This window comes from Triturus cristatus, chromosome 6 (genome assembly GCF_964204655.1).
Source record: "Triturus cristatus chromosome 6, aTriCri1.1, whole genome shotgun sequence".
In the NCBI taxonomy this organism is placed as follows: domain Eukaryota; kingdom Metazoa; phylum Chordata; class Amphibia; order Caudata; family Salamandridae; genus Triturus; species Triturus cristatus.
Window position 1 is genome coordinate 268,666,843 of NC_140589.1, and position 17,548 is coordinate 268,684,390.

General features: G+C 49.5%; 1 protein-coding gene across 1 annotated transcript in view; it reads left to right on the plus strand.

Moving 5' to 3' along the window:
• The window catches only part of WDR35 (WD repeat domain 35), a 515,604-nt gene that overhangs the window by 266,758 nt on the left and 231,298 nt on the right, over positions 1 to 17,548 (plus strand). Inside the window, exons 18-20 of the mRNA XM_085610631.1 lie at positions 3,457 to 3,537; positions 3,643 to 3,779; positions 16,138 to 16,341. Of these exons, the coding sequence (XP_085466757.1) occupies positions 3,457 to 3,537; positions 3,643 to 3,779; positions 16,138 to 16,341 (422 nt within the window). The remainder of the gene's footprint in view (positions 1 to 3,456; positions 3,538 to 3,642; positions 3,780 to 16,137; positions 16,342 to 17,548) is intronic.

Below are 17,548 nucleotides of genomic sequence, written 5' to 3' on the forward strand. Positions count from 1 at the left end.
TGTTCTCCAGGCCCTGAGACAAGCTGGATTGACGATCAAGGCCAGCAAGTGCCAGATCGGGCAGGGGTCGGTAGTGTACCTTGGACACTTGGTGGGTAGGGGAACGGTGCAACCCCTCCAGGCGAAGATCGAGGCCATCATGGCCTGGGAACCCCCCAAGACACAGACTGAGGTCCGAGCATTTTTGGGCCTCACGGGATACTACCGCCGCTTCGTGAAGGGGTACGGTACCATCGTAGCCCCCCTCACGGAGCTCACGTCCAAGAAACAACCTCGACGGGTAGTCTGGACGGAGGCTTGTCAGCAAGCCTTTGAGAAATTGAAGAAAGCCATGTGCGAGGCCCCGGTCTTAAGGGCCCCAGACTTTTCCAAGAAGTTCATTGTCCAGACAGATGCATCAGAACATGGCATTGGGGCAGTGTTATCGCAACTCAACGAAGAGGGTCTGGATCAACCCGTGGTCTTCCTATCCCGGAGACTACTTCCCAGGGAACAGAAGTGGAGTGCAATAGAGCGTGAAGCCTTTGCAGTGGTATGGGCTCTGAAGAAGTTGCGGCCATACCTGTTTGGCTCGCACTTCCTAGTTCAGACCGACCACCGACCCCTTCGTTGGCTGATGCAAATGAAGGGGGAGAATCCCAAGTTGTTGAGGTGGTCTATTTCCCTACAGGGGATGGACTTTCAGGTGGAACATCGGCCTGGAGTGGACCACGCCAATGCAGACGGTCTCTCAAGGTATTTCCGCCTTAGTGATGAGAACTCCCAAGGGGTTGGGTAGCTCTCCCCACTTTCAGCTGGGGGGGACGCGTGTTAGACCTGTCAGCCCTTTGGGTGGTCCCTCCTCATCATTATTTATTTTGTCCCACTTTTGCCTCAAACCCTGTTTGAATTTTTCCTTTTTGGGAACCACCAGACTTTTTCGTGTTGCTGCAGATTCAGGGAGCCATTTTAGCTACCCCTGAAACTTCTGTCTGAGGGCCTGAAGCACAAAATGGTGGCCACCTGTGACATCACCAGCATCCACTGGAACCTACCAGCACCTTCCAGAACATTCCAGGAGCTTCCAGAACCCTGTGACAGTTGGAAACCGTTTAGAATGTTGGGAGGATAAGAGAGGCAGTTGGCAGTTGGAGCTGGCAGTTGGCACCTGACTGGTGAAGAGAGAGGAGCACAGCAGAGAAGGAGGAAGGAGTGAAGCAGCAGGGGTGGAAACTTGTGCCTGGAGTGGGGTCCATAAACCCACCCTTGATACTTGTCCCTACTGATGGATCCCAGCCTATAGCCCTGTGTGGGAAAAAGACAGAAAAACTCAACCTAAGGACCTGGACAGCAGGAACAGGCCTTAGAAGCAGAAAGCAGCAAGATCCTGACCTGGAAACTGGTTTCCCTGGAGTCTGGCGTCGAGTAGCCGAAGACCTGGAGCCCGAGGTGGAGAAGCGGCGCTGACTGAGGTAGCAGACGTCGTACCCGGAGCCGCCTGAGGTCGTAAGAGGGCGCCGGCGGAGGTCGAGTGGAATACCAAGGGTCGAGAAGGAGGTGAACCGAGGTCGAGTGAGCGGCGTCATCGGAAGGGTGAAGTCCGCCCTCCGGAGTCGTCGGAGACCGAGGTAGAGGAGCACCGGAGGTTGGGAGTGAGGATCGCACTCCGGAGTCGCCCGGAACCTGTAAGGAGGAACACCGGAGGTCGGGGGTGAGGATCGCACCCCGGAGTCGCCGGAAGTCGACAGCGAGGCCAGGCCGGCCGACGTCATCGGAGCCGAGAGCGCCATCGGAGCGGAGCCGCCCGAAGTCGACATCGTGCGAAGAGACTGCCCGACGCCGTCGAATCGGAGGTCGAGTTCGAACCGAGGCCACCGACATCGGACCGGAACCGCCTACCGGCGTCGTCAAAGAACTGACACTGTGCCGAGGCCGCCGAGACCGAACCGGAACCGCCTCACGGCGTCGACACGACTCCAGCGGCGTCGGAACATCAGAAAAGGGCAGTAAGTGGAGTAGAGGGCGCCTAAGGCCCTGTGGAGACCTGAGAGACTACTCTAAGGGGCTAGGGAGGTGCTGAAACCCACCTGACTGTGCCTGGGGTGAACTGGGACTAACCTAGAGAGGTTGTGTGGAGAGGAAAGCCAGGGCATTGGAATTCCCCCCTTTTGATCTACCTCAGTTTAGGCCTCAGCCTTTGCCTCAGCCAGGGAGTAGAACCCCCCAAGCCTTCCACACCCTACAAGCTGTGCCTGGGCCAAATCAGCCCTTAAGTATTGGAGTGTCATCTGATTCATGAGTGTTACTGTATACTTCCAATTATTTATTGAGGAAACTGTATTTATTAAGTTCTTATCTATTTAATGCTGCACTGTATTTATAGGTCCACAGGACTTGTTGGTGTACAGTATTTATTGGGACAGTATTTACTGGTACAGTATTTATTACCTCAAAGTATTTAATTGTCTGTATATATTGCACTTGTATTTATGCCCTGTTATTTATGATCACCCCTATTTATTTCATCAAACAGCAAATATTTATTTGACCTGCTCTATTTAAAATGTATATACTGTGATTGTTATTTATTTTCCCAATCAGCAACTAAGAGAAGAAAGATAAAGAGGAATATTTTCATAATTTTTACGGTGTAGAGTCGTTTTTGGAACGGATGCACGCATGGTTATTGTCTGGGTATATTGTATGCTTAGCACTGCGCCTGTTTCCTGACCACTCGAGCCAAGCTACCCCGTTGTGTCGGGAAGGTCCACCACCACCCTGCGGAGTGGGAGTGGGCTGTTTCCAACAGTCGGGTTTCCAGACCCTCCTCTGGGGATGTATTACTTGGGTATCTATTCTAAAGTAAGGAATCTGTGGCTAGAATACACTGTCAGATGAACAAGTTACATACCTTCGGTAATGCCTTCTGTAGGAGAGACTCTATCTAGCCATAGTTTCCTTACTGACCCACCCACCCTCCCCGCTCTACAAAAAAAGTATTAGGTACAGGGCTGTGCCCTTTTCAGGGCCCTAGTTCCACACACCATTGGTCAGTGTTCTTTGTGGCTCCGCGATCCTGCCGTGGAAATTTGCAAAAAGAGACTGATGACCGCGCACATCAATTCTGGGGCTGATGACGCTATGTAGAGCCAAGCAATACCACCTACCGGCATGCAGAGGTACTGTTCACAAAAATATCCTGGATCCAGTCTAATGCCTGGGGGTTATTGTAAGGTACGGAATATGCGTCTAGATTTGATAAACACGTTTTAGCACCTCTTCTAGTGATGTATCCACTGTCATTTAAATTGATTTCAGCTTTTGAGCTTTTCCATTTCCCTAAGTGTTCAGTTATTTCTAGCTAAAATTCAGATTGATTTGGAATTTTTTTTAACTTTTAATGTTTTGTTTTTCACATTCATTGTATTCAGACTACGTTGTGCATTATGTTTGAATATGTTTTATGTTTTTTTGTAGGAACCTATTCAAACCTCTGGATACATTTGTAATTTTGAAGACTTAGAAATAAAATCTGTCCTTTTGGATGAAATATTAAAGGTAAAATTGAGAACTGCAAGCAGGAACTCACAGTCATATGACTGACAGAGGAAATGTATAAACATATCAATTTGCACTAATTCAAAATCGTTGTTTCAACTTTAGAATCCAGAACAGCCAAACAAAGATTACCTCATGAACTTTGAAATTCGGTCACTACGGGACAGTCGGGCTCTGATTGAAAAGGTTGGCATAGAAGATGCTTCTCAATTCATCGAAGACAACCCTCATCCCAGACTCTGGTAAAACATATTTTTATGCACTGATCACTGTTAAACCTTGTGATGGAATATACTTTGTTTTCGAGTGCATTCAATCATTGTGTTAGCCAATGTGTACACTAATTAATATTGTTCTTCTATAAGGAATGGCCAGGTAATCTAATGTAAGGACTTGTCCGAAGATGACGTTAGTAGCTTTGTTCTCTTTTTAGGCACAGTGTAGTGTAGTTATTCAATACTTCAATCAAAATCTTTATTCAGATTTACATTCACATCCATAAAAGAGGCATAGATCAATATTATACATCAAAATTGGCATATATCATCCACAGGTATAAAAGAAACCATACACAAATGTATTAAAAATTTGAAATCTTGCTTCTAGTCAGGGTACAAGGACACACACGGTAGATAACCCCTGCTCACCCTCTAGGTAGCTTGGCTCGAGCAGACAGGCTTATCCCCAAGGCAATGTGTAAGGTATTTGCACGTAGACACCACAATGATCCCCCCTCCGCACACCACAAACTTAGACCACACAGGTGCGTTATATCAAAAATAATATATCTTTATCTAGTTTCCGCAGTTGAAATCAAGCATCACAGGTTTACACTATATTCTCTTTCTTGGTTGGTCGGGATCTCAAGACGATAGTCTCTAGTCTCTTGCGTGATTCGATACTCACTGAGAATGAATCAGTTCGTAGGCTCTTGTTGTTTAGGCAGCTACGCTGCTCCGACGGTGTCACTGCGCTTAATTGTACAAAGCGCTCCTCTGGCTGTTCGGTGCAAGGTTTCCACAACTCCCTCGACGAGCCCTCCGTGACGATGTCGACGTCACCGGAGTCAGCCACTCACAGCGCGGCGTCGTAGAGCAGGGAAGTACGACTCTTGGTCTGCCTCAGGCCTCCGGGTCGCGGCAAGGCACGTGCCAATGAGCACATCGGTCTTCTTGATGCGGCAACCGGTGTCAGGCCCGGATCAGCGCGGTCCTCTCCAACGAGGCAGAGAGCGGCCCGCCCACTTCACCGGCAGATGTTGAGAAGCTTGGTAGAACAGTCCACGGTCCCTGCAGCACACAGCAGCGCAGGGGGGACACAGCAGAGTCTTGGTTCGGGCAACCTTTCTATCCCTGGGTTGCGAAACAGGAGGCCAGCTCTTCTCAGGCCCTTGGAGATTCGGTTTAAGATACAGCACACAGCAAAGTCTTGTTTGGTCAAGTGGGTAGAGTCAGCACACAGCAAGACCCCTTCTCCTCCTCAGCTTCAGTTGTACAGCAGAACAGGTCAGCCCTTAGAGCACACAGCAAGGCAATCTTCCTTTAGTTCTTCAGCGGTCCGTCTTTCAGCAGAGGTTCCTCTTGATGGTAGAATCTAAAAATCTGTTGTCAGGGGTCTTGTACTTATACCCCTAAAAGTCTTTAAAGTCTTTGTGCAAGTGGGCCCTGAGCCCGGTCTGATCCAGTTCTGGGTGTCGCTGGAGCACTTTGTTTTCCTGGCTTCTACATTCTTTTCAGAGTGAGGGGCAGAGTCGTCAGCCGCCCAGCAGGAGGTGGAGCCAGCAGCGTGGCAGGCAGGCACAACCCTATTTACTCCCAGGTGCTATCTCCTCTCTCCACTCTCCTTGCAAATGTCGCCATTCAGCAGAGGGCTGACTCAGCCAACCTCCTGGGGGATCCCCAGCCCCTGTCACTCTCAAGCCAGACAGTCAATCCACAAGCACGCCCAGGCACACAGAAGGGTCAGACAAGAGAACAGCTACTCTCTAAAAAGTACTATTCTCCAACTCAGGATTTAAAAACAACCTCTCCTAAAAGATGTGTGATTAAATGCTGAGCTCAGGGATATCAAACACTCATGTCTTATCTTGTTCCGATGAGAAGATAGGCGGATAGCCATTGGCACCAGCCTCCCCCATGTTAGCCTATGGAGCAAGATAACCTTGCAGCAGTGAACACACAAAATGGCCGTTGTTCACTACCAGAACATGTTACCTGCACTAGTACATGCTCTACCTTTTACATACACTGCACCCTGCCCAGGGGGGTACCTTGGGCCTTCCATAGGGATGACTGACGTGTATAAAAAGGGAAGGGTTAGGCCCGGTCAGTGTGGACACTGGCCAGGAGGACATGGCAGTCCGGGGACTGCAGGCAGGCCTGCGGTGGCAGGCCTGAGACACCATTTTAGGGCTACACAGGTGGGTGGCGCAATCAGCGCTGCAGACCCACTAGTAGCATCTGTCATCACCAGCCCTGGCACACACAGTGCACTTTACTAGGGACTTCGTGGTGATACAGATATGCCAATCAGGGATATCCAATCAATATTATATTTTACACAGGGAGCACTTACACTCTGGCACTGATCAGCAGTGGCAGAGTGTCCAAAGCATCTAAACCAGCAAAAACGAAATCCATCACGGCATCAAAAATCCAGTAGCAGAGGCAAAAGATAGGGGAAAAACCCACGCCAAGGATGTCAGGTCTAACACGTGTCCCCTCCAGCTGAAAGTGGGGAGAACTACCCACCCTCTTGGGAGTTCTCATAGCTAAGGCGGAAAAACCTGGACAGACCATCAGCATTGGCGTGCTCTGTACCGGGACGGTGTTCCACCGTAAAGTCCATTCCCTGTAGGGAGATGGACCACCCCAACAGTTTTGGATTCTCACCCCTCATCTGCATTAACCATCTGAGGGGCCTGTGGTCGGTCTGAACACGGAAGTGAGTCCCAAACAGGTAGGGCCTCAGCTTCTTCAGGGCCCAGACCACAGCAAATGCTTCCCTTTCAATAGCGCTCCACCTCTGTTCCCTGGGGAGTAGCCTCCTACTAATGAAAGCTACAGGTTGGTCCCCGCCCTCGTCGTCCATCTGTGAGAGTACTGCACCCACACCTTGCTCTGAAGCGTCTGTTTGCACTACGAACTCACTCGAAAAGTCGGGCGCCTTAAGCACCGGTGGTGTGCACATTGCAGTTTTCAGGGCATCAAAAGCAGTTTGACAGGCCTTGGACCAATTCACTTTCCTGGGCTGATTTCTAGAGGTTAGTTCTGTCAAGGGGGCAACAATGGTGCCGTATCCCTTGATGAACCGTCTGTAATACCCGGTGAGTCCTAGAAAGGCTCTCACCTCTGTCTGCGTCTTGGGGGGTTCCCAAGCCAGAATGGTATCAATCTTCACTGTAGGGGCGCCACCTGGCCGCTCCCCACCTGGTGTCCCAAATACACCACCGATCCCTGCCCTATCTGGCACTTACTGGCCTTGATAGTGAGGCCTGCCTTCTGCAGCGCCCTCAACACTTCACAGAGGTGTTGCAAGTGTTCCTCCCAAGTGGAGCTGAACACAGCAATGTCATCCAGGTACGCGGCGCTGAATTGCTCCAGCCCGGTCAGTACCCGGTTGACCAGTCTCTGGAAGGTGGCAGGGGCATTTTTCAATCCAAAGGGCATGACGCGAAACTGGAAGTGCCCCTCTGGTGTTGAAAATGCCGACCTCTCCTTTGCCCCTTCAGTTAAGGCAATCTGCCAGTACCCCGAAGTCAAATCGAAGGTGCTGAGGTACCTGGCAGCTCCCAACCGATCCACGAGCTCATCAGCTCTGGGGATGGGGTGCGCGTCAGTCTTGGTGACCGCATTGAGCCCACGGTAGTCCACGCAAAACCGAAGTTCTGACGGACCACCGGGTGTAGCAGATTTCTTGGGAACGAGGACCACTGGGCTAGCCCAGGGACTGCTAGAGGGCTCAATTACCCCTAACGCCAACATCTTGGAAACTTCTTCCTTGATGCTGGCCCTGACTTTGTCAGCTACTCTGTAAAACTTCTGTTTCACAGGCAGACTATCTCCAGTGTCCACATCATGGACGCACCAATTGGTGACACCTGGGGTCAGGGAGAACAGGGAGGCAAACTGACCCAACACCTGGCGACAGTCTCTCTGCTGCTCTGGGGTCAGGGTGGGCGAGAGGACCACACCATCCACTGACCCGTCTTGCTCCTTGGTTGCCAGGAAGTCAGGGAGAGGATCACTATCCTCCTCCCCACCGTCATCTGTAGCCATGAGCATCGTCACTTCAGACCTCTCGAAGTGGGGTTTGAGGCGGTTCACATGCAAGACTCTAAGGGGCTGCCTAGGAGTCTTCATGTTGATCAGGTAGGTCACCTCACTCTTGCGCTCTACCACCTCATATGGCCCGGTCCACTTGTCACGGAGCGCACAAGGCTCCACCGGGGCCATTACCCACACTTTCTGCCCAGGATGAAATTCTACCAGAGTGGTATTCTGGTCGTACCATTTTTTCATCTCTTCCTGGCTGGCTTCTAGGTTCTCCTGAGCGAGCTTCCTGAAGCGCTGCGTTTGGTTGCGGATGGCCAGCACATAGCTGAACACATCCTGGGGGGTTTTCCCACGGGATTTCTCCCACCCCTCCTTCACCAGTGTGAGAGGTCCTCTAACAGGGTGGCCATACAACAGTTCAAAGGGGCTGAATCCTAAGGACTTCTGAGGCACCTCCCTGTAGGCAAACAACAGGCATGGTAACAAGACGTCCCACTTCCGTCTCATGGGCTCCGCTAGGCCCATAATCATACCTTTCAGGGTGCGGTTGAACCTTTCAACCAACCCATTTCCTTGAGGGTGGTAAGGAGTGGTGAACTTATAAGTTACCCCACACTCCTCCCACAGAGACTTCATATACCTAGAGATGAAGTTGGTACCCCGGTCGGAGACCACCTCTCGGGGGAACCCAACACGGGAAAAGATCCCCATCAATGCACGGCCCACCACGGGTGCTGTGATTGTCCTGAGAGGGACTGCCTCCGGGTACAGAGTGGCGTGATCCACCAAGACCAGGATAAACCTGTTGCCTAAGGCGGTCTTGGGATCCAGGGGCCCTACTATATCGATGCCCACCCGCTCGAAAGGGGTGCTCACTACAGGAAACGGCTGGAGGGGCGCCACGCACTTCCCTCCGCTCTTACCACTGGCTTGACAGGTTTGGCAAGACTTACAAAAGGTACCGACGTGCTTCTTCATCTGGGGCCAGTAGAAGTGGGTGACAAGCCTGTGATAGATCTTGTCTTGCCCCAGATGTCTTGCGAGAGGCACGTCATGAGCCAGACCCAGTAAGAAGTTCCTGAAGCGCTCGGGTACCACCAGCACACGGGCTGCACCGGGCTCAGCGAACTTAGGCTCACTATAAAGTAAGTCATCCTCCCAGTAAATCAAATGTTCCTTGGACCCTAGGCCCGCTGCCTGGTCTGCAGCCTGCTGCCGCACACCAATGAGAGAAGGGCACTCCTTCTGAGCCTGGCAGAATTCCTCCCTGGAGGGACCACCCTCTTGCTGCCAATGGGTCAGCTCAGGCAATTCCCCCAGTTCGGCCACCTGTTCCCCTGTAGGTTCCAGGGCATCCCCCTCAGGTTCTGCTTCCTCCTGGAACGTGGGAACAGTGGGGGCCGGTTTCCCGCGCCCTCTGCCCCTTCCTCTCTTGACAGGTCCCTGGGCCATTGTTCCAGGCTCCGGTTCTACTAATCCACCCTTACTGGCTGTCATGGCACGTGTGGATACACAGATCCACGCTGGTAGTCCTAACATCTCCAAGTGAGTTCTGTGCTCTACGTCCTTCCATGGAGAACTCTCCAGGTCGTTACCCAACAGACAATCCACTGGCAAGGCATCACTGACACAGACTTCCAAGGTACCAGAGACTCCCCCCCATGTAAAGGGAACACGCGCCATCTTGCAGAGGCGTACTAAAGTGTCAGCTGCCACTACTGGGCGGAGCACATTGGGAATGACTTGCTCTTCAGACACCCACTGACACCTGACAGATGTCACACTAGCCCCGGTGTCTCTCAGAGCCTCTAACTCCCTCCCATTGATGGACACCTTTTGCCCGTATTTCTTAGTGTTAGCGGGTATCAAGGTATCCTGGACCATCTCTTGGTCTCCTAAGGAGACAAGGGTCATCATAGCTAATCCCTCCTCCCCACTGGAAATCAAATCCCCTCCCAAAGCTACACTAGCTAACCCTGGGACTGGAGCAGCAGCTGGTGCTGGGGGTTTCTTGGGACATTTAGGGGCGATGTGCCCCACTTCCCTACAAGCATAGCAAGTAGGCGGTGGTCTGTTGCCCTTAGGGGGCCAAGACCTCTTAGGCTTGGGGGCTTGGGACTCCTTCTCCTGGGAACTGTTTTGGGGCCCTTTAGAGAACTCCTTACTGTTACCCTTGTCCTCCCCACCTTTCTGCTGGGGACCCTGACCACCCTTGGCTGGCATACTTACCACCCCTTTGTTGACCCTGGTGCTAGTCCAGTGGTCTGCCTCTTTAGCAAGCTCACTGGGATCAGTTAACTTGCTGTCTAAAAGATGCTGGCGCAGCTCTGGAACACATAGACTACTCAAGTGCTCCCAACTAATCAAGTGACACAACCCCACATAATCAGTAACCTTGCTGCCCTTTATCCAACCTTCCAGTGCACGCGTGTACATACTCACACACTCCATCCAAGTACTCAAATCAAGTTTCTTGAAGTTCCTGAACTTCTGGCGGTACTGTTCTGGTGTAAGCCCATACCTGAGGCATAAGGCCTCCTTCATCGTGGGGTAGGTTAAGGTCCCTGCTGCTTCTAAGGGTGCCAAGACATCCCTCCCAGAGGCCTCAAAATGTTTCCACAACCCTGCTCCCCAACTCTTCTCAGGCACTTCATTCATCTTCAAGGCAAGCTCATAGGATCTAAACCATGCGTAGATATCCTCACCCCTCTGATAATTCTGTACCAAATCTTTCGGTATGTATACTTTACCCGCCTGTACTGGTTGTGCGCTGCCACCATTCGGACTGGACTCCACTTGTTTGGCTTTAATGTCCAGCTCCCTCATGCTCAATTCATGAGCCAACTGGAGTTTTTTCTCTTCCAAAGCGAGAGCATTCCTCCTCTCCTCCGCCTCTTTCTCACTGTCAAGGCGCAGTTTCCTTTCTTCCGCTTGAGCTTTGAGCTTAAAAAGTTCAATCTCATGGGCCCTAATCCTCTGATTTTCCTCCAGCTCCTCTGGAGAAATGCTCCTACTGGAATGGGTGCTGCCAGCCCTAGACGCTGGCCTATTCACTGGCAGATCATCGGATCCAAATCCGTGCTCCGGTGTGCCATCCCCTTCAGTAGTTTCCTCGGTTGCGCCATTCTTGGCCTCCCACCAGGCCCTTAGAGCTTTCTGCAGCTCCGTCTTGTTGGCGCTGCCCTTCGCTGGGCATCCAAGCTGCTTGCAGAATTGCTTTAGTTGCTCCTTCTTATATTCGAGCAACTTTTTCACTTCGAATTGCAATTCCGACTCCTCACCTACTGCATTCAGAGACATGATGCTTCGTCGATCCTCCAAGAATAGTCTTCGCAAAAACTTCGTGCAATGCAACTGCTTACTAGATTAGTGATGTACGAAGAATCACTGCAGGTCAAGTGCAAATACTGGTTCTAATCCACACCGCTGACCACCAATGTTAGATCTGGGGGTCTCTAGTTGGCGGAGGTATACACCTTAGACCAAATAGGGACCCTTGCTTCTAGTCAGGGTACAAGGACACACACGGTAGATAACCCCTGCTCACCCTCTAGGTAGCTCGGCTCGAGCAGACAGGCTTATCCCCAAGGCAATGTGTAAGGTATTTGCACGTAGACACCACAATGATCCCCCCTCCGCACACCACAAACTTAGACCACACAGGTGAGTTATATCAAAAATAATATATCTTTATCTAGTTTCCGCAGTTGAAATCAAGCATCACAGGTTTACACTATATTCGCTTTCTTGGTTGGTCGGGATCTCAAGACGATAATCTCTAGTCTCTTGCGTGATTCGATACTCACTGAGAATGAATCAGTTCGTAGGCTCTTGTTGTTTAGGCAGCTACGCTGCTCCGACGGTGTCACTGCGCTACGTTGTACAAAGCGCTCCTCTGGCTGTTCGGTGCATGGTTTCCACAACTCCCTCGACGAGCCCTCAGTGACGATGTCGACGTCACCGGAGTCAGCCACTCACAGCGCGGCGTCGTAGAGCAGGGAAGTACGACTCTTGGTCTGCCTCAGGCCTCCGGGTCGCGGCAAGGCACGTGCCGATGAGCACGTCGGTCTTCTTGATGCGGCAACCGGTGTCCGGCCCGGATCAGCGCGGTCCTCTCCAACGAGGCAGAGAGCGGCCCGCCCACTTCACCGGCAGATGTTGAGAAGCTTGGTAGAACAGTCCACGGTCCCTGCAGCACACAGCAGCGCAGCGGGGACACAGCAGAGTCTTGGTTCGGGCAACCTTTCTATCCCTGGGTTGCGAAACAGGAAGCCAGCTCTTCTCAGGCCCTTGGAGATTCGGTTTAAGACACAGCACACAGCAAAGTCTTGTTTGGTCAAGTGGGTAGAGTCAGCACACAGCAAGACCCCTTCTCCTCCTCAGCTTCAGTTGTACAGCAGAACAGGTCAGCCCTTAGAGCACACAGCAAGGCAATCTTCCTTTAGTTCTTCAGCGGTCCGTCTTTCAGCAGAGGTTCCTCTTGATGGTAGAATCTAAAAATCTGTTGTCAGGGGTCTTGTACTTATACCCCTAAAAGTCTTTGAAGTCTTTGTGCAAGTGGGCCCTGAGCCCGGTCTGATCCAGTTCTGGGTGTCGCTGGAGCACTTTGTTTTCCTGGCTTCTACATTCTTTTCAGAGTGAGGGGCAGAGTCGTCAGCCGCCCAGCAGGAGGTGGAGCCAGCAGCGTGGCAGGCAGGCACAACCCTATTCACTCCCAGGTGCTATCTCCTCTCTCCACTCTCCTTGCAAATGTCGCCATTCAGCAGAGGGCTGACTCAGCCAACCTCCTGGGGGATCCCCAGCCCCTGTCACTCTCAAGCCAGACAGTCAATCCACAAGCACGCCCAGGCACACAGAAGGGTCAGACAAGAGAACATCTACTCTCTAAAAAGTACTATTCTCCAACTCAGGATTTAAAAACAACCTCTCCTAAAAGATGTGTGATTAAATGCTGAGCTCAGGGATATCAAACACTCATGTCTTATCTTGTTCCGATGAGAAGATAGGCGGATAGCCATTGGCACCAGCCTCCCCCATGTTAGCCTATGGAGCAAGATAACCTTGCAGCAGTGAACACACAAAATGGCCGTTGTTCACTACCAGAACATGTTACCTGCACTAGTACATGCTCTACCTTTTACATACACTGCAACCTGCCCAGGGGGGTACCCTGGGCCTTCCATAGGGATGACTGACGTGTATAGAAAGGGAAGGGTTAGGCCCGGTCAGTGTGGACACTGGCCAGGAGGACATGGCAGTCCGGGGACTGCAGGCAGGCCTGCGGTGGCAGGCCTGAGACACCATTTTAGGGCTACACAGGTGGGTGGCGCAATCAGCGCTGCAGACCCACTAGTAGCATCTGTCATCACCAGCCCTGGCACACACAGTGCACTTTACTAGGGACTTCGTGGTGATACAGATATGCCAATCGGGTATATCCAATCAATATTATATTTTACACAGGGAGCACTTACACTCTGGCACTGATCAGCAGTGGCAGAGTGTCCAAAGCATCTAAACCAGCAAAAACGAAATCCATCACAGCATCAAAAATCCAGGTAGCAGAGGCAAAAGATAGGGGAAAAACCCACGCCAAGGATGTCAGGTCTAACAATTACAATGAAAGTTCAAGAGCCTGTCACCAGTGCAAATATTTTAAAACAATTACAAAGTACCTAAATATGTGCATTCACTTCTTAAATTTGAAATGGAGGGTACTAACTAGCACTTCTTTATAGGGGTTGACTAGTCTAATGGGATCGTACCAGCCCTTCTCAGTAGCAACCGGGTACTCTGAGATGGTATGTACCTGCACTTATATACTTCTATTTCAAGGATTGAAATCACTAAATGCAGTAATTATGTGGAAAATCACATAACATTACTTTATTGATAATTATGAAGAAGAACGAGAAATCCATGTAACAAAACCCCATTTTCACTGTGACCATATGGGGATAAAAGGCTCTGAAGATGACGATATGGCGTAAGCAGTGCAGGAATATAGATATAAAATTTTAAAAAATCTGTGTTGAGAAAATAGTAGAAATTGCCATGGTTTGCAGTAGTAAGCAAATATTTGACTTTTCTAAATGTAGTCTGATTGCACATTGATAACAGAACAGAGAGAGTGATTTATGTCTGACCAGCAGACGAAAGGTGACTTGGACTGTCTGTGTGGTTTCTAACACTAGGCTGTGGAATTCTTGAACTCACCATCTTCCCGGAATCAGACACTTGCCTACTGAAAAAGCTTTAATTGAAGAGATGTTTTCACATTCTTTTCATATGAAAAGGAGGGGTCTGTGTTAAGCTACTGCTCTTGTAGCACATAATGACAAATAAGCATTTTTACCTCACAATATAGCTTTTGTGGCAGAACCTGCGTCACTTGAATACGTGACCAAGCCAGCCTAGAAATGCCAAAGTGGAGAAAGGCGAAATGTCAGTAGCAAAACTTCTGTCTATACTGCAGGTGTATGGAATGACATACCCCAGATATTAGGCTCACCCATCCCTCTTTCAGTTTAGCAAAGAAGAAAATCCTTTTTATTTCAACATACTGTAACCGATGGTTGGTTAGTTGACAGAGCTGTGAAATATCCATCCTTCACGTCATATCCGCCACAGGCTCCACTGCCTCCAGGAATTACAATGGTAATGGCAAAGGGCCTGTTGCTCAAAAAAGTGTAAACCGGACTGCTTTATTCATGTTTCTATGTTGGGAGAACATTTCTATATTTGTGAATAACTCCTGGAAAGCTGCTACTGTCATAGTTTCCTAGGAGTAGTTATAGAATTAGTTTGTATATTCCAAGTCCCCCATGTAAAGGCATTATTCTGCACATGATTCTTAATTGCCTGCTTTCTCACCAAGATTGGAGGTATTCCCATCTGGGATACGCATTTCTTTCCACGTGCCTTTGACAAGAGTAACTCTGTGACAGTATCCAGGGTGTGAGGGCGCATTGGAGAAGTGTGTGAATACTCATAAATATGCAGATTTGTCATTGTCCCCTTACTTTATACCGCATCATTGCTCTGGAACGCCAGCTCTCTGGTCATGCAAGCAGATTTGCTAATATTAATTACACCACTATTGAGTAATATCACTTACTCCAGTATTGGAGCTTCCATAGATTCACATGCCTAAATCATTCCCCGTCGTCGAGATGGGAGTCCCCGGTATATAAAAAAGCAATGCTTAGATAAGTACAAAACAGAAAAAAGGCCTAGACCCAGTTCCATTTTGCAACCCATAACTCTTGTTATGTAAAAGAGACCAAAATTGTCCCTGATCCAATCAGAACCTCTCACCCTCTAGAACACTCCTGTGAAACGTTTTGTGAATACAGAGCATGAATGTACACTTGTAAACTACACAATTTGCACTCCTGCTTCCAACTTAGGTGACCAAATGGTTTTATGTATAGTACACTTTGTGAATCCACCTACAGTACAGCAAACTGTATATACGTCTAGCACTCTCTTGCTCCTAGAAGCTTGGTTTGCATAATGCAATTATCCCATACAAAGAGGTTACATGTCACGTCGCGTGTGGTATTTTAAAACACTTTGCATATGCTTAATATTTAAACACTGATGCCCTGAATGCTTAAGGGCTAATTCCGAGTTTGGTGGTCTGTGGACTGCCAAACCTGGAGTGGCGCAGCGGTGGCATTGCGGCTACTGACACACCGGCGGTCCAATCACCTGATTACGATTATAGCTGTCAGACCGGCATTGGACCGCCGGGGATCCACCAAGCATATTGCGAGTTTCCTCACCGCCCCGGTTTTCATGACGGTGAGCCCAACCATGAAAAGTGTGGCATTGAGGAAAGTTTGAGGACCCTACAGGGCCCCCTGTTGCCTCAGGGCCTGGGTATGCATGCAGGAGGGAACATGGTGTGCCCCCCCTTGTGCATGCACCCCCTGTTCCTGCACAGCTTGGCTTCACAGTCCATACCATGCAGGAACACGCTGTGGCAGTCCTTCAGCACTGCCTTTCTAAGGCTCACTTATGAGCCTTTGAACAGCAGCGCTGAGGGGACCGCCAAAGGACCGCCCGGCAGACCAGGAGAAAACTCCTAATCTGGCATGCGGTTGGCGTTGTGGCAGTGGGGCGCTGGCATGGTGGCCTGCTGCTACACCATCAAAGTCGTAATAAGGCCCTTAGTCAGATCTGTCAAGGTATACAAAATTAAACTGTTTATGCATACATCTTCAAATAGCACTCTGCACTGTGAAATTATCTAAATGGTAAACCTGAGTAATGTGCATTTCCTCATGGGAACCTCGCTTCTAAATGTTTCTTTTAAACACAGGCGCCTGTTAGCTGAAGCTGCTCTCCAAAAACTGGATCTTCCAACTGCTGAGCAAGCTTTTGTGCGCTGCAAAGAATACCAAGGCATTGAGTTTGTGAAGCGGCTTGGCAACCTTCAGAGTGAGTTCATGAAGCAGGCTGAAGTTGCAGCTTACTTCAGCAGGTTCGAAGAAGCTGAACGTATGTATTTGGATATGGACAGGAGGTAAGGCTAACAATTAGAAATTTCACCTAAACATACTGCTGCCTTTTTGAAAACCATATGGGTTTCCAAAGGATTGGGACAAATGTTGTACTCTCGCGATTGTAAGTTAAAAGTAGAAAATAGAAACTGTGTGGTAGCAGCCTAAAATGTAAAGGAATCTAGATCCTGTATTTGTGATTTTAGTGGTCCAAATAAATATTTGGAGGAAGGTATAAATTTGGCAGTTGTTGGGGTTGACTGTTGACCAAATTCCAAAGTGATCAACCACCCCAATCCTCACCCCCCATGTTTTTGGAGTGATGCTGCTGGAATCTGTGCTCTGTAGGTCACTGGGCCCTGCTGTCCCAGCTCCAGTGCATGTGCTCTGACCCTCAAATTACGTGTACAATTGGCTAATACCCAACTGGCTCATTTAACTTACTTTTCAGTCTCTAGTATATTGTACAAGAGGTAACCAGGGCTAGTAAGTTAAATGTCACTAGTGGACTGAAACACTTAATTGTACCACCGCTACAGTGAGAAGGTGAAAACGAAACTCTAGGCCTGCCGCTGTAGCCTAGACTGGCAGTTTTAAACCTGCCAAATCGAAATGGCAAAATCAACACTTTTGCTAAGTCGAAACCTTCCTTTTTAATATTAGTAAGCCATCCCTAGGGAAGGCCTCGGTAACCCATCATGCAGGGTGCTTAATATTAAAAAGAAGGGCATGGTTCCTTTGTATTTAATGTAACTTGATAGTGAAAACACAAAAATGCTATTTTTCACTGTAGCAAGGTTGGTGGTCCCATTAGCTAACATGGAGTTTCACTAGCCACAGCGCTAACTTTTGGGATCACCGAAGCTATTACTCAAAGGCATCAAATTAATTGTTAGATTAAAAAAGATTTATTGTTGAGATCGAAATTAAGGTAACTTTTAATTTGTTCTCTAAACCTTCTGTTGCATTTCTAGTCTGTTTCCAGCACTTGACTACATGCTAGCCCCTGCTAGAAAGTGTGAAGCGTCCCCAGGAACAAAGAGAATTGCTGAAAGGAGGAGGTGTGACATCCTTTAGTTGGATGACTACCAGGTGATGTCCCCAGATGGCCCAGCTATCTTCCAAGAGGCCACTGCCTCAGTGAAGCAAATGGTGATCACACCTTGACCTGCCCTTTCCTTTGTGTAGGCTGGCATCTCCTCCAGAGGGGTAAAACCTGCTGGCTGTTTT